Source organism: Urocitellus parryii, chromosome X, assembly GCF_045843805.1.
Source record: "Urocitellus parryii isolate mUroPar1 chromosome X, mUroPar1.hap1, whole genome shotgun sequence".
Classification (NCBI taxonomy): Eukaryota; Metazoa; Chordata; class Mammalia; order Rodentia; family Sciuridae; genus Urocitellus; species Urocitellus parryii.
In genome coordinates, this window is record NC_135547.1 from 101,503,417 (window position 1) to 101,526,646 (window position 23,230).

The 23,230-nt window shown below is 38.0% G+C and overlaps 2 protein-coding genes across 2 annotated transcripts in view; both read right to left on the reverse strand.

Moving 5' to 3' along the window:
- Prrg1 (proline rich and Gla domain 1) overlaps positions 1-23,230 on the reverse strand; it is a 97,803-nt gene that overhangs the window by 9,661 nt on the left and 64,912 nt on the right. The window contains exon 3 of the mRNA XM_026387581.2: positions 20,749-20,909. Within this exon, the coding sequence (XP_026243366.1) occupies positions 20,749-20,909 (161 nt within the window). The remainder of the gene's footprint in view (positions 1-20,748; positions 20,910-23,230) is intronic.
- On the reverse strand, positions 632-1,761 carry LOC144250822 (ferritin heavy chain-like). Its single transcript, XM_077793996.1, has 2 exons — positions 1,727-1,761; positions 632-1,421 (listed from the first exon to the last, which is right to left on the reverse strand). The coding sequence occupies exons 1-2, from the start codon at positions 1,759-1,761 to the stop codon at positions 632-634; spliced, it is 825 nt and encodes a 274-aa protein (XP_077650122.1).

Below are 23,230 nucleotides of genomic sequence, written 5' to 3' on the forward strand. Positions count from 1 at the left end.
TACTCTGACAATCGTCTTTCCAGGGCTCTCATCTTGTTACCCAGACTCAACATATGTTAAAGATTTACATTCTGGTAAGCTAAGTTTTCAGGTAAAGTTAAAGATTCCTTTATTTCAATATATGCTCAATCCCATTCCCTTCACTTTTCTCCAGAGTCACCAAGTTCCTATACTTTTATCCAGCAGTGAATAGCCACAAAGACCCCATGACATCTCCCCACACGGTCCTATTCCTCTTGCATACACTGTTTATAAGGGAAGATTAATTTTGTGTTTTCCAGGGGCTCCTGGTATACCTTTCCTCTTTACCCATGGAGATTCTGAGTCGCCTGTGGATGGGACAAGGGTGGTCAGAAAGAATCCTGGATACACAAGGATCTGCCCTCATTCTGGAAAAGTGAGAGTTTCTCTCTCTCTCTCTCTCTCTCTCTCTCTCTCTCTCTCTCTCTCATACACACACACACACACCAACTGAACACCTTTATTTCATTAAAAGCCAAATAAATAATTTTATTGGAAGTAACAATCAAACGGAAAGGCCCAAACTGAAGGGAACTTGCCGAAAGGGCAACGTGTAGGCCCGGCCTGGGGACCCACCCCGGGGGGTGGCATGGGCTGGGCACAGTCCTGCTCAGTCGTCCTTGCAGCTGCGGCCCAGGGTGAGCCTGTCAAAGAGGATCTCGGCCATGGGGTCTTCCAGGGTCTGAATCCTGCGCAGGTTGGTCAGGTAGCCGGCCAGCTCGCGGATGGTGAGGACCTGCTGGTGCAGATAGTGGCGCTGCAGGAACTGGCAGAGGTGGGGGTCGCCCCTCTCGGCGGCCAGGTGGTGCAGCTCCAGGAGGCCCTGGTTGAGGCTCTTCTCCAGGTGGAAGGCGCACTCCATGGCCTGGAGGCCGCTGTGCCAGGCGCTGCGCTCGGGCTGCTCGACGTCCCGGAGCCGGATGTGGCCTCCGCGCTGGTTCTGCAGCTCCATCAGCTTCTCGGCGCGGTCCCTCCACTCGTGCGACAGGCGCAGGAAGAAGCTGGCGAAGTGCTCCAGGGCCACTTGTAGGCGGTGGCAGAAGAAGGCCAAGGACAGGTAGACGTAGGAGGCGTGCAGTTGCACCTGGATCTGGCTGTTGACGGCGGCCTCGCAGTCGGGGTGGTAGTTGTGGCGCACCTGCGACACCACGATGGGCACCATGACGGGCGCGGGCAGGAGGGGTGCCACCACGAAGGCGAGGGCGGAGCGGGCTCTGGGGCTGCGCAGTGGGCAGCGGCGGCGGCCGCGGTAGCGGCGGCGGGGTCCCCGGGGCGCTGCCAGGGTGACTGAGGGCGGCGCCTGGGGCGGTGGGCGGTGCCGGGGCCTGGGGGGGTCTGACCTCGGCGGAAGGCAAGCGGGTAATGGCGGCGTGGAGCCTGGCAATGGCGGCGGCGTTTTCCTGGGGGTTGAGGGTCAGGGGTCAGGGGCCTGGCGGTACCCGGCTGTGCCCTGCTGTGCCCTGCTGTGCCCCGCAGAGTTCCCTGGGTAACCTGGGCGACTCCGCTGGGCGTCTCACCTGCGTAATGTTTAAGTTAGAGGCCTAGAGGGACGGGCGTCGTGGTAGTGGTGGTCAGGTAAGAAGAGGCTCATGTGAATACTGTCCAGTGGGACCCTCTCATTAGATGGAGGGCTTCTGGGACGGTTAATCTCACAGGCTTCATTGGAACGGCAGCTTTCCCCAGTGACGTCAGGGTCTCGACTAACATATCTTCATAAGGATTGTCAGGCATTGGGTTCATTGGTCCTTTGGGTCCGAGTCCATCAGCAATAGAGGAGACTGCACTGTACGGTCTCTAGTGCATTTTAAATTTTCAGTAGTATTTGCAGTGTCTGGGGATTTTCTATTGCTCCTTTTAATCATAATTTGTTTTCATTTTATAAGTCAATGGTCTTCCTTATAATTCTGAGAATATGAATTTGAACTTTTTTTTGTAAAGTACTGTTCGCTATATTATATCTGTTTTTTCCCCCTTCAGAATTAGCTTTTTGGTTCATCATGATCTCCTCTTCAGTCCCTGAAATATTTGGCCCAACTTTGTCCATTCATATCTGGGAATCAAGGACTACTTGGATTTGTCCTAGGGAATGAGCATGACTCTGAGCCACAGTCGTTAAATCTTGTAAGGCCCACTTCACTAACAGACTTCTCTTCTCCTTTGGGGATGCATGGCATGAGGTTGCAGGTGGGCTAGGGATCATCTCAATTCCAAAATTTGGGCATATCCAACATTAGAAAGCTTTAGTGGATCTGTCTTCTAGGTAATATGTGCTTCTATTTTGTGTCCCTTCTGTGCAGTTCCTCAGTTGTCTCAAGCTCTAGTGTTACTTGGGTTTTCTTTCAGGTCAAAGAATTCAGGGTCCTTGCAGTGTAGCTTTTGGCGATTAAAGTTGACCAAATGTCATTGGTGCTCATTACCCACTTTAACAGATTTGGGTGAGGGTTATAGCAAGGCAGGGGAAGCAGGTCTGCTGTTTAGAGAGTAATTCTTTTTTTAAAGACTTTTTTTTTAAATTGTAGATGGGCACAATACCTTTATTTTATTTATTTATGTGGTGGTGAGGATCGAACCCAGTGCCTCTCACATGCAAGAGAAGTGCTCTACCACTGAGCCACAACCCCAGCCCTAGAGAGTAATTCTTTAATCTCACAGTTGACCTAGGTCTTCAATCTTATTGACTCTCCCTTAAATTTTCTCTGAATGTGCTTCAGTTAGTTTTCTGTTGCAAGGGTTTCATTTTTTTTTTTTTTTTGAACAAGCAATGTGATGATATCTCCTTTTCCATCTTCTTAGAATTCCTAACAAGTTTTGGTAATAGTAAGGGTACTCTTGTGTGTGCCTGCATGTGTGTGTGTGTAGATACTTTTTGTGTGTTTAGTTACTACCATGATTCCATTACCATTTTTTAAATTTCTAAAAATGCAGGCTGGGTGTACAGTTTAGTTTCGAGTTCCTACCTTGTGTGTATGAGGCTCTGGGTTCAATCCACAGTACTGTATTCATTTTTTTTCTAAAAATTCAGATAATTTTCTGAATAGTTAATATATTTACATGATTCGAAAGTGATACAGCCCTCCTCTCTAGAGGCAACCAGTAATTGCTTGTTAAGATCACAAGGCGAAAGACTAAAAAATAAATAATACTCAAGTCATAGATGAAATGAACTACAAAAAGCTAAGTGATAAACACCCAAATCAAGCAGAAGGAAGGAAGAAAGGAAGGAAGGAACTGGTGTTTAAAAGGAGAATGCAGTGAATTAGAGGGGGTGGGAGGGAGAAAAGCAAAACTGCTGATATTTAAAAAAAAAAAAAGATAACTCTCAAGACAACTTGGTTAGGAAAAAAGACACAAATTACCAATAGGAATAGTAATGAAAGAGAAGGCATTACTACAGATTAAAAAAGAATAATACTTCTATGTAGTAATTGGGTATATATTCACTCCTAAAAATTGGGGTTCTCTTGTCAAGGAAGAAGAGGTAAAATCGGTTTTAGATCAGTAATCAAAATTGTCTGCTGTCTTTGTTAGCAACACAGAATATATTAATTCAAGAAACTGCTTTCTTTTCTTCCCAGGGGTGGTAGTGGTAGGGCAATTAATGATTAAATTGCAATGAACCCAGAATTTGTAGGGTAATGAAATGAATAGTACAAGAGATGATAGTATGAAAAAGGCATAAGAAGGCAGGGGTCCACACTGAAAAAAATATCTCTTTGTGGTTTCAGTGATACTAAAATCTCTGATAGATAAATGTTTATCTGTTTTGTCTAGAGTTTGCCCTGAGTTTAAATATTTTAAATTAGAAACAAGCAAACTAAATGGAACATTTCTAGTGAAAAAACTAATATAAAAGTCTGGGTTTATTCAGAATTATAATCTTTTACTCATTTATCCCATTTCACTTATTAGCACATACCTAGATCTTTATAATATAATCTGTACTTCAGAATAATAAAAAATGAATCTCTGTAGCATTGAAAAAGTATGATACTTTAGATAGGACTATTTGTTTATCATCTTGCTACCTCTTTATACTTATAATGGTAGATCTCAGTTCACGTCTATGTTCTTTTCAAATTGGTCCAATTATATTGCAAGATCTATTAGGTTTTTTTTTCTTTTCAAGACATCTTTCTGTTTCAAGTGTGTCAACAACATATACTGCTGGTAATTAAAAGCCATGAGTTCCAATTCCATTTAGAAATCGTATCATTGGTCTTTATGGCACACAAAATACGGGTTTAAAGATGGGAAAATATCACTTTGTCTATCCCAGTCGATGTTGTTCTAAACCATTTTTAAAGCAGATTTTTAAAGTCATAAAAATAAGCTAAATCCCAGTACTAGCCAGCACTTTTTCTATCATATTGACTTTGAATAAGTATTATGGGATGTACATTTACAAATGCCTAATTAGGACTAGAATAAGAAACTTGACAGTAAAATTGTTTATTGTAAAGCTCCTAGCATAACCATTACCAATTATATTAGAAGAGCATTTTTTTTTTCATTGAGGAAAGGGAGGAAGAAGGAAGTGGGGAAGACACAGAATTAGGAGACTTGGAACCTGGGTCCCATTTCTGACTTTATCAGTATCTTATAATGGGAAAAATAAGCAAATCAACAACTGCTCTGGAGCTGTTATTTCCTCATTTGTGAAATGAAGAGTTTGACCTACTTGGTTTTTGTAGACCCTGTGAGAAGATGATTAAAGCTTACTCAAAGAGTCTTTTGTCAATAATGGAATGGTATGAAAAAGCAGTCTTTAGCCTATTCATGATAAGCAATGCTTGGTATCAAATATTAGCTTTGGGAATTATATTATCTTGACATTCAAATAATAGTGTCATTTTAAGTGTGACCCTCTAAAACATATAATTCAAGAAAGCCATTACCCTGTTTGGATCTACTGGTGCTGTAGAGATATATTCCCTATTTCAGCCTGATGGTCCCTAAGACTTGGGCTAATGATATAGGTCTATAATAGGGTTCCAAAATTATTTTGCAACTGATTTTATTGTACATTGGAAGTGGCTAGACTAAATCTTAACTTTTACTATTACTGATATTCCAACCATGAGAGCCATGGTCAGATGCCCTGGCCCAAGGGGACCATATCCTAACACTAGAATAAAGAATCACTGACAACCCCCAGTATTAAAGGGATTGGCAGCCACCTATTGTAACAGAAATTCATTTCCAGTAGTGTCCTCATCCACATTAGAATCTCTGGGAGTAAGCAGGGGTGGTAATTGGTTGCTGTCCTTTGGCAAATATGCCATGAATTGAAAAGGATACCATTTTTATATATTGAAAAAAAAGTCAATTATTAATTAAATTTCAATTAATTCATGATATATCATTGTTTGTAAAATGTATATCAATTTCAGATAAATTAAAATGTGAATAAATGAAGAATAAATGAAATATTATATTTATTAGGTTTTGTCATCCACTGATCTGGATACATTTATCAAAATAGCTATACTTTGTTTTTTTACTATTCATGATTATTTATAATTTTGGTAATTTATTTATGGCTTCAATTAATAGTGTACACTGTCAGTTTTACAGTATGATGTACAAAGACAAACTATCAAAAACTGTAAAAATCAGCATTTTCTGTTGGCTATTGTATTATTTTGCATTTCAGTGATATTATAGAATTAATTGTTATTTCCTATTTTTTTTTTCCTTTTCCTTTTTTGCAAGGAGAGGTTTAGTGCATTATATTTAGGAATATGATGTGTTGGGTGACAGGTTGTCCCCTGTTCTCTGGATTCCTAGCTTACCTTCTCCCAGTGGCTTAGGAGGCTGAGGCAGGAGGATCACAAGGTCAAAGCAAGTCAAGTTGCTGCACTGGGGTTCCATTCAAATCCCAATTTGAGCATGAGGGTTTTATTCTCATCAATTGTACTGACTAGCTGCAGTTCATTATTGGAAAGCCTCCACTTGTAGGTTACCTGCAAGAAGGGAACACTGACATCTCATTTCCCACATGGATGTCTGCTCAAACAGTTGACTGGTTTCTCTGCCCCACTTCTGTACCATGTGCCTGTGTGATGGTTGGGGTAGATTTGAGGAAAGAGCAAGGTTGAGAATAGGGTCAGTGATAGAACAGATCCTTTACATTGACTAAAAAGAGCATTAGGAATTTTCCATAGGTTCGTTGGAAAGCTTGAGCCATGTTGTTATGTTGTTGCCACTTTGTCCAAGAAAGCTGCTTGATAGGCAGAGGGCCCCAACAGCAAGAGAGAGAGATAGGCACAGTTGGAGTCAGTTGAGAAAGGAGTCAAAAGAGACCAACATGGAGCAATAACTCTGCTTCCTGGGAACAGTATTGTAGGGAGGCCCCTTCTAGGCCTCCTTAAAGAATGCTATGTGGAGGAGAGCCAAGATGGTGGAGTAGAGGAGACATGGCTTCTGGTGGCTCTGCGCACAAATCTGAGAAAACAGTCAAAAGGCTTCTCCACCGGGTCCTGCCTTGACGGAAAAACTACATCTCAGAGCATGTGACAGGACACCATACAGCAAATCTTTCGCAGATTCTACCAGAGCGGGGAGCGTGGTGAACGCAGAGGCTTTGCTTGCCGGTAAGACTCCAGATGCTGGCCCCAAAGCCCGTAGTCTGAACATAGGCACCCAACACAAGTGGCAGATCAGAAGTAGAAAATGAGCACCTCTACAGAACTGTAGGTCGCCAGACTACGCTCTGCTCCCACGCAGGTCACCAGACCAAGTTCAGACCACAGCACAAGGTCACTCCAGCACCCCCACATCACCAAATACCCGACATCAGAAACATCTTGGAAAACCTTTCTCTCCATCTCTTGGTGGGTGTGGTTACCAGGGTGGTTTTGCGGCTGATCAGGTACCTGGTTCCCAACTCCCCCACCCCCAGATGCGACAACTCAAAAGCTTTCCCACAATCTTTTGGGGGGCATGGCAATTGTACAGGCATCTGGTTTCCAACTCAGAGAGACTAAGAGCAAGGAGGCTCCAGGCAGAAGCTCAAGCCCTGTCATACTGGTTACCTCCACCACCCTGAATGCAGAGACTCAAGCTAGGAATAGACAATGCAGCCTACTGGAAGAAAAGAAAACAGAATTCTAAGAGATTTTTTTTCTCTCTTCTCATCCATTTTCCTCTACCCTTCCCCCTCTGGTCCTCACAACCCCAACATATGTGAAACCAAGAACTTTGCATGAAATAGGACTTTAAGAACTGAATCACCAGAATAATATAATATAGAGGAATTGCATAAGCCCCTCCCTTTTTTCTTATTTTCTTTCTCCCTCTCTCTTTTTTCTCTTTCTTTCCTTTTTATTTTTCTTCCTCCCTCTCTCCCACTCTCAACCTCCTAACTTTTACTATTTTTACTTCAGTTAATTTTCTAAATACATATAGGTGTTTGATTTTACACATTCTTCCCTAAACTACCTCCTGTCTATTCATTAGAGTTCTCCTCCAAAGTTGCAAAGATACATTAACCCCATATCCTCACACCTTCCCCCCCTTATAACATCCTACTCCTGACCCTCAATTCTCTATATGCCACCAGAAACTGTATGCCTTTTATGAAACTAATGACTGTATTTTAAATAATAATTGAATCCAACATCTCTAGACATAGAGACTAACTATAAATGTATTAATAATGAAAACTTGCCACAGATGATGTATTGTTGATATTGGGAACTGTTAACATTGTCTTTCCCTATAAAGGAGAGATTTTGGAACTATACAAGAGCAATATAAATCTATAGGGGATAAACAATAACACAATAGAAAGAAACGTGAACAACATGGAAAGACAAGGAAAGAAAGGACCACAAACAATGCAAGACAATACATCATTAGAAGAGGTAACATCTTCATCAGAAAAAATGTCAGATAAAGATTTCAGAATATACATGGTTCAGATGTTCTAGAGTCTCAGGGAAAATATTAGACAACAAATGCAGACAATGAAAGATCACTTTGACAATGAATTACATAAACAAATCCAAGAAACAAAAGATCAACTCTACAGGGAGATAGAGGTTATACAAAAACAAAACAACCCCCCCCCCAAAAAAAAACAAACCACCAACAACAAAAAACAAACAGAAATCCTAGAAATGAAAGAAATGATAAACCAAATTAAAAACTCAAATGAGAGTATCACCAGCAGAGTAGACCACTTAGAAGATAGAACATCAGACAATGAAGACATACTTTGTCAACTTCTATCAACTCAAAAAGAACATAGACAGCACAGCAAAACTGATAAGAAGCCATGAGAGCAGAATATCCAAGAAATATGGGATAGCATAAAGAGACCAAATTTAAGAGTTATTGGGATAGAGGAAGGTATTGAGGTCCAAAACAAAGGAATGAACAATTTATTCAGTTAAATAATATTAGAAAACTTTCCAGAAATGAAGAATGAAACAGAAATCCAACTCCTAGAAGCCTACAGGATGCTGAATGTGCAAAATCACAAAAGATCCACACCAAGACACATTATAATGAAAATGCCCAACATCCAGAACAAGGAGAAAATTTTAATAGCCACAAGAGAAAGGAAGCAGATTACATACAGGGGTAAACCAATGAGGTTAATGGCTGATCTTTCAACATAGACACTGAAAGCTAGAAGATCCTGGAACAATATATTTCAAACACTGAAAGATAATGGGTTCCAACCAAGAATCTTGTATCCAGCAAAATTAAGCTACAGGTTTGAAGATGAAATAAAAACCTTCCACGATAAACAAAAGTTAAAAGAATTTGCAGATAGAAAACCGGCACTTCAAAACATCCTTGCAAAACATTTCATGAAGAGGAAATGAAAAATAACAATGAAAACCAACAGTGGGAGATAGTACACTAAAGGAAAAAACTAATCAAAGAGGAAAATCAAGTCAAGTTAAAGAAAAAAATAAACAAATATGGCTTGAAATACAAACCATATCTCAATAGTAACCCTAAATGTTAATGGCTTAAGCTCACCATTCAAAAGACATAGGCTAGTAAACTGGATTATAAAAAATACCTAATAATATGCTGCCTACAAGAGACTCATTTGATAGGAAAAGACATACACAGACTGAAGGTGAAAGGTTGGGAAAAATCATATCACTCACATGGACCTTGGAAGCATGCAGGGGTGAAGTAGACGTCAAGCCAAAGTTAATCAAAAGAGTTAAAGAAGGACACTACATACTGCTCAAGGGAACCATACACCAACAAGACATAACAATTATTAATATATATGCCCCAAACAATGGTGCAGCCATGTTCAAACAAACTCTTCTCAAGTTCAAGAGTCAAATAGACCACAACACAATAATCATAGATGATTTTAACACATCTCTCTCACCACTGGACAGATCTTCCAAACAAAAGTTGAATAAAGAACTATAGAACTCAATGACATAATTAATAACTTAAACTTAATTGATATATATATATATAGAATATATCAACCAACATCAAGTGGATACACTTTTTTCTCAGTAGCACATGGATCCTTCTCAAAAATAGACCATATATTATGCCACAGGGCAACTCTTAGCAAATACAAAGGAGTAGAGATACTACCATGCATTTTATCTGATCATAATAGAATGAAATTGGAAATCAACGATAAAATAAGAAATAAAAATTCATACATCACATGGAGAATGAATAATATGCTACTGAATGAACAATGGGTTACAGAAGACATCTAGGAGGAAATGAAAAAATTCTTAGAGGTAAATGAGAACACAGACACAACATATCAAAATCTCTGGGACACTATGAAAGCAGTACTAAGAGGAAAATTCATTGCATGGAGTTCATTCCTTAAAAGAAGAAAAAGCCAACGAATAAATGACCTCACACTACATCTCAAAGCCCTAGTAAAAGAACAAACCAGCAGCAAAATCAGTAGAAGCCAAGAAATAATTAAAGTCAGAGCTGAAATCAATGAAATTGAAACAATGGAAAAAATTGAGAAAACTAAAAGTTGGTTCTTTGAAAAAATAAATAAGATTGACAGGCCCTTAGCCATGCTAATGAAGAGAAGAAGAGAGAGAACCCAAATGACTAGCATTCATGATGAAAAAGGCAATATCACAACAGACACTACAGAAATACAGAAGATAATTAGAAATTATTTTGAAACCGTATACTCTAATAAAATAGAAGATAGTGAAGGCATCGATAAATTTCTAAAGTCATATGACCTGACCAGATTGAGTCAGAAAGATATACCACTTAAACAGACCAATATCAAATGAGGAAATAGAAGAAGCCATCAAAAGATTACCAACCAAGAAAAGCCCAGGACTGTACAGATATAGAGCCGAGTTTTAAAAGACCTTTAAAGAAGAACTTATACCAATACTCTTCAATCTATTTCAGGAGATAGAAAAAGAGGGAGTACTTCCAAGTTCATTCTATGGCATTCTATTCCCTGTGGCATTCTATTCTATTCTGATTCCAAAACCAGACAAAGACACCTCAAAGAAAGAAAACTTGAGACCAATATCTCTAATGAATATAGATGCAAAAATCCTCAACAAAATACTGTAAATCGAATACAAAAACATATCAAAAAGATTGTGCACCATGATCAAGTGGGATTCATCCCAGGGATGCAAGGTTGGTTCAACATATGGAAATTAAAAAAATGTAATTTATCACATCATTAGACGTAAAGATAAGAACCATATGATCATCTCAATAGACGTAGAAAAAGCATTTTACAAAATACAGTACCCCTTTATGTTCAAAACACTAGAAAAACTAGGGGTAACAGGAACTTATCTCAACATTGTAAAAGCTATCTATGCTAAGTCTCAGGCTAGCATCATTCTAAATGGAGAAAAACTAAAGGCATTCCCTCTAAAATCTGGAACAAGACAGGGATGCCCTCTCTCACCACTTCTATTCAACATAGTTCCTGAAACACTGGCCAGAGCAATTAGACAGACAAAAGAAATTAAAGGGATACATATAGGAAAAGAACAACTGAAACTAGCACTATCTGCTGACGATATGAGTTTATATCTAGAAGACCCAAAAAATTCTACCAGGAAACTTCTAGGACTAGTAAATGAATTCAGCAAAGTGGCAGGATATAAAATCAACACCCATGAATCAAAGGCATTTCTGTATATCAGTGACAAATCCTCTGAAAAGGAAATATCCTCAAAAAAAAAAAAAAAAAAACCTTGGGAATCAACTTAACAAAAGAGGTGAAAGATCTATACAATGAAAACTACAGAACCCTAAATAGAGAAATCGAAGACCTTAGAAGTTGGAAAGATCCTCCTAGCTCATGGATAGGCAGAATTAATATTATCAAAATGACCATACTACCAAAAGCACTATACAGGTTCAATGCAATTCTGATCAAAATCCCAATGTCATTCCTCCTAGAAATAGAAAAAGCAGTCATGAAATTCATCTGTAAAAATAAGAGACCCAGAATGGCTAAAGCAATTCTAAGCAAGAAGAGTGAAACAGGTGGTATCGCTATACCAGACCTTAAACTACACTACAGAGCAATAGTAACAAAAACAGCATGGTATTGCCACCAAAACAGGCTGGTAGACCAATGGTACAGAATAGAGGACACAGAGACTAACCCACAAGATTACAACTACCTTATATTAGACAAAGGTGCCAAAAGCATGCACTGGAGAAAGGATAGCCTCTTCAACAAATGGTGCTGGGAAAACTGGAAATCCATATGCAACAAAAAGAAATTGAATCCCTATCTCTCACCATACATAAAAGTTAACTCAAAATGGATCAAGGATCTAGGAATTAAACCAGAAACTCTGTGTCTAATAGAAGAAAAACTAGGCCCTAATCTCCATCACGTGGGGCTAGGCCCCAACTTCCTTAATAAGACGCCTATAGCACAAGAATTAAAACCAAGAATCAACAAATGGGATGGATTCAAACTAAAAAGTTTTTTTCTCAGCAAAAGAAATAATCTGTGAGGTGAACAAGGAGCCTACATCCTAGGAGTAAATTTTTACCCCTCGCACATCAGATAGAGCTCTAATCTCTAGGGTATATAAAGAGCTCAACAAGATAATCACCAAAAAAAAAAAAAACCCCAAAAAACAAAAACAAATAATCAATCAATAAATGGCCCAAGGACCTGAACAGACACTTCTCAGAAGAGGATATACAATCAATCAACAAATATACGAAAAAATGCTGATCACCTGTACCAATCAGAGAAATGCAAATCAAAACTACTCTAAGATACCATCTCACTCCAGTAAGAATGGCAGCCATTATGAAGACAAACAATAACAAGCATTGGTGAGGAAAAAGGTACACTCATACATTGTGGGGAAAAAGGTACACTCCAACATTGCTGGTGGGACTGTAAATTAGTGCAGCCAATTTGGAAAGCAGTATGGAGATTCCTTGGAAAGCTGGGAATGGAACCACCATTTGACCCAGCTATTTCTCTCCTTGGTCTATACCCAAAGGACCTAAAAACAGCATACTACAGGGGCACAGCCACATCAATGTTTATAGCAGCACAATTCACAATAGCTAAACTATGGAGCCAACCTAGATGCCCTTCAGTAGATGAATGGATAAAAAAAGGGAGATGACTCAAATTGGGGTAGGGAGGAAGAGCATGAGAAGAAAATTACCTGTAGATAGGGAAGAGAGGTGGGAGGGAAAGGGAGGGAGAAGGGGTACTGCATGGAAGAGGGAAGGAGACCCCCTTGGTTATACAGAATTCAGGTATGATGATGTGAGGGAAAAAAAAAAGAAGTGGGTCACATTAGATTGGGTAGAGAGAAGTGATGGGAGGGGAGGGGAGAGGAAGGGGGGAATTGAAGGACTGCAGAATAAAATAGACGTTATTATTGCTGTGGGTATATACATGACTGCATGACCAATGTAATTCTGCAACTTGTACACGCAGAAAAATTAGAAATTATATCCCATCTGATTCAAATGTATGATATGTCAAGATCATTGTACTGTCATGTGTAACTAATTAAAACAAATAAAATAAAAAGTAAACAAATGTGGCATTTATACACAATGGAATATTACTCAGCACTAAAAAAGAATAAGATCATGGCATTTGCAGGGAAATGGATGGCATTAGAGAAGATTATGCTAAGTGAAGTTAGCCAATCCCCAAAAAACGAATGCCAAATGTTTTCTCTGATAAAAGGGGGGTGACTCAAAGTGGGGTAGGGAGGGAGAGCATGGGAGGAAGATTACTTCTAGATAGGGAATAGGGGTGTGAGGGAAAGGGAGGGAGAAGGGGATTAGCGAGGATGGTAGAAGGAGTTGGTCATTATTATACAAAATACATGTATGAAGATGTGAATTTGGTTTCATCATACCTTATATACAAACAGAGATATGATAAATGGTGGTATAAAGGTGTATTAAGAATTGTAATGCAAAAAAAAGAGCTGACATATAATGGCATAATCTGGCGTGAACATACTTTATATACAGAGTTACAAAAAACTGTGCTGTGAATGGATAATTATGAATGTAATGCATTCCACAATTGTCATGTATGTAAGAAAAAATAATAATAATGATAATAATAAGTAGATAAATATTCAAGGAAAAAAAAAGAATGCTAAGTACCTCCCACCCAACTTATAACTGGGCTCACCATAGGATTAGTGATAGTTAACAAGAGGCTATAGCAATACCAGTTAACATTTTTTCTCTTTTCACTTACTTCCTCCCAGTCCTCAAAATACCAGAGAAGAGAGAAGTGGGCGAGTGTAGGAGTTAAACAAGAGACTATGCCCCCCTCTCCTCATTCTATGATCTATGGTCAAAGTCTAGCAGCAGCTGAAGGAGTGGAGGAGGAGGAAGAGGTAAGCATAAAGCACACTGAATGTTGAAGTTAAAAATGGACAGTTTTAAATTTTTTTAATTATTATTTTAATTATATAAATTTATGGCACACAGGGATAATTTGATATATGTATGCAGTGTGGTAATAATCAAATCAGGTAGTTAAAATTTCCATCTCCTTAAACATTAAAATTTTTATTAACTCATAATAATAGTACATATTTATGAGGTACAGTATGATATTTCAATATGTGTATACTTACTGATCAAATCAGGATAACATTTCTGACATCATTAGTTTGGAGGCTTTGAATGCCTTTCTTCTAGTATTTATAAAATATATAATAGCTTATTGTGAAATATAGTCATCCTACCATACTGTGGAACACCAAAACTTACTACTTCTGTTTTGTGTACGGGTTATCTAACATTGCTCTATTCTCCCTTCTCCACCATTCCTAGCAATTAGGAATCACTATTACACATTCTGATCAACTTTTTAAAACATCCACATATGAGGGAGAACATGTATTTTGTCTTACTGTGACTGACTTATTTCACTTAACTTAGTGTGTGGTTCAGCTACCTCACTTCTGGGTATATATCCAAAGGGAATGATATCAGCATAACAAAGAGACACCTACATGCCTATATTTATTGCTGCACCATTCACAATAGCTAAAATACAGAATCAGCCTAGATGCCCATCAACAGATGAATGGATAAAGAAAATGTGTTAAATATACATGATGGAATATTATCCAGCCATAAAAAAAAAATGATATCTTTTTTTGGTGAGGGATGCTAGTGGGGATTGAACCCAAGAGTGCTTAACCACTGAGCTACATCCCCAGCCCTTTTAATTTTTTTTTTTTTTTGAGACAGGTTCTTGCTAAGTTGTTTAGGGCCTTGCTAAGTTGCTAAGGCTGGCTTTGAACTTGTGATCCTCCTGCCTCAGCCTCTAGAGCCACTGGGATTATAGGTGTGTGCCACTATGCCTGGCAAACAGGACATTTTTAACTAGACACTGCTGTCTATAATATGCAGAATTATTAAATACACAGTGCAGTTTATTCTGCAAGTGACAACAAATGCACCTGCCCATCTCACTAGTATGTGTTCAGTAAGTTTAGATCTGAACTGGTACTGGGAGAGAAAACCTGCTGAGGTCACTGCAGGTAAATGTTAACACACTGCATAGAAGAAGGGACTCCCACAGGAGCCAGTATACTACTTTACTAATATCATATGGGTTGAAACCCTCCTAATTATGTTAGAACTATAACCCAACAAGAATAACTTGAGACTGCAGAGGATTTATGAATTTACAAAAGGGCCCAACTACCAGAGGCTAAAATTCACCACGAAATTAACATCAGAATCAATAATATGATCAATAAAAACTTACTTTGATCGTATAAGGGACAATGATGTCTGCCTATAGAAACCGGATCTTCCTCATCTCTGCAATAACTCAGAGTGCCAATTGTACAAAATGACATATTTTGTCCATTTAACTTATTCTCAAGAGTTCCCAAAAGAAGTAGTGAGGAAGCCTTTGAGAGCCCCCAGGAAACCATCTCCAGCTGTCTAAAGGGGAACATCTTATTTGGCTCACTTAGGAGGGCCTGGGATGAGTCTAGGAATGGTGCAGGGAAATATGGCCATAGTGATATGTCAAGTTTTCCTCCTGTATTTCTGTGCCTAGGTTCATCTTCCACCTTTCTTCCTTCCTGAATTAAAGTTCTAAATCTAGCTCAAGTGTCATCAACAGATCATGAGAACCTAATTGAAACAAGAGTATCTCTAAGAGTGCCAAAGAATCTGAGTTTCTGCCTGCAAGTAAAATGAGTAATCTCCAGGAACTAATGATGAATTCTTAAATACCTCAGACATGAGCACTTCTTATAATTATTGTTGATGACCACAAGTGTTTACATGCTACCTTTTGCCATAGACTCTGAATTCAAAGATTTCCAATGTAGCTTTTGTAACATGTTTGAGGGGATACGGCATGTCCTTTTCTTTCCCAGTAATTTCTACAAAAAATTAAATGACAACACTTTGGAATGAGAGGGATTATCTTAAAATAGAATTGCTGGACTTAGATCTCAAATTCTTGGATATTAACAACTTAGTCTCTAAATACATCTGTAACTTGGAGGTGGGTTGAAGCATGGGGTGTACAGGAAGCAGAACGACTTGGGATAATACCAGACATAACAGTCATCAACACCCCCAGAAATAACACACACTGTAGAAATCCTCAAGTATTCTAAGTTGGTTTTTGCTAAACAATTTGCTTTAGAATCTAACAAAGTGTCATCTATTAAAGCAAGTTCCCTGAACCCATGAAGTCCTGTGAACCCTGGATTGGGCATTTTTAAAATGAACTCTCTTAGTTTGGAATAATTTTAAATTTTACAAAAGTTGCAGAGATGATATACAACATTTCCCAATACCCCTCACCCCTAGTGTTTGTTAGCTTTTATATTAGCAATGGTAGATTTATTATAATTACTGCACCACTACTGGCCCACTGCTATTAACTAAACTTGGATTTCACTAGTTTCCCCATTGTTGTCCTTTTATTCTGGAATCTAACCCACATTCATTTAATCATCATGTCTCTTTAGTCTTTGCCCTGTGAGAGTTACTTCAGTGTTTTTTTTAAATTTTTTTATGACCTTGACAGTTTTGAGGAGTCACAGTCATTGTTATGGTTTGGATCTTAAATGTCCCACCAAAACTCATGTGTTGAAGGCTTGGTCCCAGCTGGTGAAGCTAGTGGAAGGTGGTGCAAACTTCAGGAGGTGGGGCCTAGTAGAAGGAAGTCAGATCACTGGGGGTGTCCTTGTAGGGCATACTGGGACCCTGGCATCTTCCTGTCTTTCTTTGCTTCCCAACTACCATGAGGTGAGTAGGCCTTCTCTGTCATATACTTCTTGCCATAATGTACTGTCTAACCACAAGCCCAAACTGATGTAGCCAGTTGACCATGGACTTCTGAAATTGGGAGCCAAAATAAATCTATCTTCCTTTTAAGTTGATTTTCTCAGGTATTTTGTCACAGTGCAGAAAGCTAACTAAAATGGTCATGAATTTTATAGAAAAATTTTAAATTTTATCTGTAACTTTATCTGCACCTTGAAGTTTGGTAATAACCACTTTGGAAGACAAACAAAATAAACCAGAAATTGTGAAAAATAAAGTTATGAAATTGTTGTTTTAAAGAGTTATTACTAGGACTGGGGATGTGGCTCAGTTGGTAGAGTGCTTGCCTAGCTTGCACAAGGCCCTGGGTTTCAATCCCTAGAACACACACACACACACACACAAAAAAAAAAAAAAAAAAACCCACCAAGAAAACAATTATTACTATTTTCTTCATGGCACCTCCAGATTAAAAGCTCCAGTGGTTCAGGAGGTTGAGACATGAGGATTGCAGGTTCAAGGCCAGCCTCAGCAACTTAGCAAGGCCCTAAGCAACTTACTGAGACTTTGTCTCAAAATAAAAAATGAAAAGGGCTGGGAATGTGGCTCAGTGGTAAAGTGCCCCTGGGTTCAATCCCCAGTATTAAAAAATTATCAATAAATAAAAATAAAATGGACTGGGGATGAGGCTCAGTGGTAAAGTGCTCCTGCCTGGGTTTGATTCCCAGTACAAAAAAAAAAAAGTTCCAAAATGCAGAGAACCCTCATGGTCCCATAGACAGGAGAGAAAAATAACAATGATAGAAATTAGTAATGATTCCTAAATAAAGTATCTATAATTCACCTAAAAACTAGAATAAAATGTATTTATTGAAAGCTTTCTCTATGCTAGGCTGTGGGTATAATTTTCCCCCTTCAAAAGACATAAAAATAAATGGTGAAATGTTCACTACAAAGCAATACAGTCAGTAGATGGCAGAGCTGAGACACCAACAGATCTATCTAATTCTCTACAGAGAGGATTTGGGCATGCCATTCAGATAATTACTGCTTTTTCCTCCTTGAGCTTTACTGAGGTATAAGTGACAAATAAAAATTGTATATATTTAAGATGTACAGAGTGTTTATGAACTTTTGTGTATATGTCAGCTACCTCTATCAGATCTCAAAAGCCATGAGTGAGTGGCAGGTTATTCACTGCTATGTGTCCTATGTCTGGTATGTAGTAGGTATTCAGCAGATGAGGTCTGAGTAAATCTGATAAGGAGGAACATTAAGCACAACACATTTTTTCCCATTGTCTAATTATACTTGTGTTCCCAATTAGGTAAAGAATTATAAATAGAATTTCAAGTAAAATTTCAGTCTACTGAAAGTGGACTTTTAAAATCACAGAGTCTACATTGGGGATGATGAAAATATGTGTAAGTAAACCTGTTCCAAGCAATAGAATTTAGTTAAAAAAAAATAATAAGAAGTCTAAGAGTAGAAAGCAAATCTCAAAAGCCAAGCATTTTCTTCGTTGCCAAGATTAAGATGAAACTGTATTGTCCAATGCTAGATCCTTCTTAGCACATAAAAAAACCCCACTATTCTGAAATAGTTATTCTAAAGCAAATAAAGGATGAGATTGCCAATTTTATTACACTTAGACAAAAGCCCTTCAACACACTTTATTGTAAATGGCCTTTTAATGGCATAAGCAAACCTGGATTACAGACTTTAAACTATAAAGAAGAGAACAAACATAATGTCAATATAATAAAAATCCATTTTAAAGTCCACCTCTTTCAGTCAATGTGTGAAAAAGTTTTAAATCACATCTTCCTATGCATTAAATGTACTTCATAATATGCCAATCCATTAGTTCATTCCATCATCAAATATTTATTTAGTGCCCATTATGTGCCAGCTTTGCTAGGGACCATAGCTAAGAACAAAACAGATGAGAAATGCTGTTGTCATAGAGCTAAGAGTCCTGGGGAGAGAGTGATCAATTAACAAATATAACAAATGGATGTTAGATGGTGATAAATGCTGGGAAGAAAAATAATTCATGGAAGGGACTCCAGGTTGTAATTTAAGGTAGGATACTTTCTCACTGAGAAAGTGAACTTGAGCAAAGACCTGACCGAGATCAGCAAGCTCAGATACATCCATCAGGAAGAGTAAAGCACAAGTGCCAATGCCATGAGGTAGAACTGTGGTGTGTGTGTGTGTGTGTGTGTGTGTGTGTGTGTGTGTGTGTGAAGGCACAATCAAGCCACAGCAAAGTGAATATAAAGCGTAGAGTGTCATAAGAGATGTGGCCAAAAAATAAATAAATAAATAAATAAATAAAATAACTGCAGAGCAGTGGAAGTTTGAGATGGAGATGATTATGTAGTATCTTATATATGATTCTGAGTGCTTTGGCTTTTACTGAGGGAGATGAGAAAATGCAGAAAAGAGATTTTAAAGTATGGCCTGCTGTTTTGAGAATCAATTATGGGAAAGAGGGCCAAGAAATCATACAGATGAGAAGGTGGTGGTGACTTGGATATATAATGGTAACATGTAGAGAGGCTGAAATGTGACTACATTTTGAATGTAATTTCAAGATAGAACCAACTATTGGCAGATGGAATGTGGGATATGAAAAGGAGAGAAGAATGGTGATTGAAGCAACTTCTGGACACCAACAATGAGATGGATGGATGAAATTAATATTTATGAAATCAGAAAGGCTGTGGTAAGAACAAATTTTAGGGGAAAGGATATAAACTGAAAGAAGTCCTAGTAAAAATACTGACTTTTTTTTTTTCCTGGAGCTAGGCAAGTTAATATTAAAAGTTATCTGGAACATCAGGAATGCAATGCTCACAAACCACTGAAGAAGTCAATACAAAGGAGAAATAGTTCTAATTTACACTAAAACATACTACATATCCACTATAACTAAAACAGTATGGTTCTAATATTTGAGCAGCGAGATGGCCCAATGGACCAGAATAGGGAATTGCCAAATAGACATATGGAAATTAGGTACACGATAAAATGTTAACTAAAATCACTAGGGAGAAGAAGAGCTTTATATTAAATGGTGTTTGGAAAACTGGGTAGTCATGTGGAAAAATCAGATCCCTACCTCATACTATATACAACAATAAACTCCAAGTGAATCAACAAAGTTGATGAACTTCACAGATTATCAATTTCTAAATGAATTTTGCTTTTGCTGTATATACTAGAACCTAGCAATCATGTCTCTCTAAGCATCTTCCCTTGAGCTCCTTCTGGGGCTTTCTCTACCTAACAAAAGATCAAAATCCCTCTCTTTAAAACTCTTCTGCATCCACTGCTCTTGAGGTGTGTTCTATATCCCTCCAGCACCTCAGCCATCACTTGTTTAGCAGCTAGTGTTATTTTCATGGTGCAGGGCACTAGATCTTTCTACAATGGTTACCTCTGGTAATGTGATTTCCAACTGTGAAGCAGTTCTATAGAATATACACCCCTGCCTTGTGATTTCCCATCCCTGCTCTCCTTGAAGAGCACACAGTCCAGAATAAAGAGAGGTAAAGGGAAATAGTCTCACTGAATGGGGATGGGGAGTCTAAATATGTTTTTTCTTTAATAGGAGAAGTAAAACATTTAAAAATATTATCAGCTTTCATTAGCTTCCTCCATCCTTTCTCTTTGGTAGTAGGTAAGGATATTATCTTTCTAGATCAAAGCCTTGGGTGAACTAAATTCTTCTCCCTTGCCAAGTTGATGAATCTTTGCTCTTGGCAGAATCCTGTGGAAACACACCAGTGAACAGGGAAGTGAACTTAGCTTTCCCACGCATGGAATGTTATTACATGCCACTTTCAGGCTTCCTCGAAAAAGTTAATTTTTAATTAATAACAATGTGCATACTTCAGATCTCAAATATAAATCAAAATGTAGGCAAAATGCTCATATACTTACAGTTTTCTCATTATTTTCAAAAGCTTCCCTGGCTTCTTCGAATGTGCAGACTTCTTCTTTGCACTCACGTTCAATGTTGCCCTGTCTTATTTCTTCAAAAAGTCCATTAGCTCTTCGGTAGCGTTTTAATACTGAATTGGCTCTTTCTCCCGTGAGGAAAACTAAAAAGAGATATAATAATAAGCATAAAAATGGAATGAAAATTCCATAAGGTAAATTACAATACAAGATGGAAACTGCCAGATGTTCTTCAGATAACACAGGCAACATCCTAAACCTCTTTGTGTGAGTCAGCAATGAAGTAACACTTAGCTCACAAGCACTGCATCTGCTAGCTTCCTCATATGTGAGTGTGTCCTTTCAGTAGCAGTTGCCCCGTGACATAATTTACCATGTTATAATCAAACTTTAGCACATTCCTGCTGAGCATGAGTGTTTAAATATAGTAATAATGATACCACTACTTATATTCATTACAGTAAGTGGATACCCCAAGGCATTCGGCTGTTGGATAGCAGCAACCAAATCTAAATTCAGACTGTAGAAGTCTTTCAGTATTTGTCCATCTAAGAAGAAATAGACCTGCAATTGACCTAATAATATTTACCCAGAGAACCCTGACTTCAAAAGAAGTGACAAAACAATAACAAGAAGTTAAGATAAATTTGGCTATAATTCCTTCCAAGGAAACACTAATAGTAATTTTGTTCTAAATGCACTTAAGTATAGTGTGGTGACACTTTAACACACCCCAAACTCATTTTACTGTCCTTCTTAAGGAAAAGGAAATTATTTTGCATAACTTTTAGAGGCATTTCATATAAACATTCAAAACATGTTTATGACGCCCAGTATAATAAATTAGGCAATAGTTACATGTGCACTTATGGTGCATTCTTTTTATTTTTATACACTAATACAATTTAAGCTGTACTTTAACAATGTTTTTCTAAAAGTGTCTTGCTTGTTGGAGACATAAATTTAATACCACCAGAATTTAATCTCTGTTAATGTTAAAAGATTAGAAAATTTCCTAATTTTATGAATTTATAATATGGGAGAAGGCATGAAACAGATTGGGGGGGTATAAGGGATTGAATCCAGGGGTGCTTTACCACTGAGCTACATCTCCAGTCCTTTTTATTTATTTATTTTATGTTGAGAGAAGGTCTTGCTAAGCTGCTGAGGTTCTCACTAAATTGCTGAGGCTGGCCTTGAACTTGCCATTCTCTTGCCTCAGGCTCCAAGTTGCTGGGATTGCAGGCATGTACCACCATGCCCGGCTCAAAACAGATATTTTAAGATGATAAAGTGAAAGTTCTCCATTTTCCAAATTTCAAGTATTTTTTCAAAAAAAAACTTTTTAGTTGTAGATGGACACAGCACCTTTATTTTATTTATTCATTTTTTTAAATGTGGTGCCGAGAATTGAACCCAATGCCTCACACATGCTAGGCAAGCACTCTACTACTGAGCCACAATCCTAGTCCCTCAAGTATTTTTAAAAGAAGACAATGACAGTGAATTTATGTTTTACCTCATTATTTAAATACATATTTCAGTTTATAGAAGATACAGATTAATTATTTAGGATTCTTTAAAGTATCCAAATTAATACCAGCTAGATGGTACTTACTACACTAGGGTAAAAACCATGGTTGGCCTTCAATAAGTATTTCTTTTATTTTACACCTTGTATGGGAAACCATTTATAAAATGAATTGAGTTATATAATATCATTAGAAAAATAATTTAAAAATACAAATTATGGAAAATGCTTTGAAAGAAACCAAAAGGGCACTGTTGAGTTGGAGAATAACAACAGAATCTACTAGAAGTGCTTTTCACATTTTTGGCAACATCAGAATCTCCTAGGACTCATTATTACACAGATTGCTGGGACTTACCAGCAGTTTCTAATTCCAATGGTCTGGGCCAGGGTCAAGAAATTACATTTGTAATCAGTTCCCAGGTAATGTTGATGTTACCATTCTCATTATCACAATTTGAAAATTACTACTCTAATGCCAACTCCTTAGAAAACTAGTTCTGAGGAAGTTGTTTATGGAATGCGTTGATTAACAAATTTAAAGAGAAATCTTACTACATGATGTTTTTAGGGCCCTTAATATATATTTAATATATACTTGCACATCCCCTGAAAGGGAGCATGGTATATGCATTTGTCATATTTTTTGACTACAGTGGTCTTTTTCAAGAGACATTTCACTGAATTACAACTTCATAGCCATTAGTCTAAATTGGCTCTAAAACAACCCAAGTCTCCTCCAACTAGCACATGAAGAAAGGCAGTAACTGTTTTCCCTTGGGGCTTCTCTTTTCCAAGGTAAACAGGTCTTTTTTCTTCATCTGTTTGTCATATAAAATGAATATCTGCACCATTTTTCTCTCAAAAAATAGTGTCCTATGTTAAGTGCAATAATCTGTATATGGTCTGACAAGTGCAAAGTTGATCAAAACC

What these genes read in the sequence shown, in the direction of transcription:
- LOC144250822 (XM_077793996.1), bottom strand. Translation starts at nt 1,761, where the DNA reads ATGAACCCAATGCCTGACAATCCTTATGAAGATAT. An exon ending in GACAATCCTTATGAAGATAT is followed by an intron (nt 1,422 to 1,726) that starts GTTAGTCGAGAC and finishes CTCAACCCCCAG; the next exon opens with GAAAACGCCGCCGCCATTGC.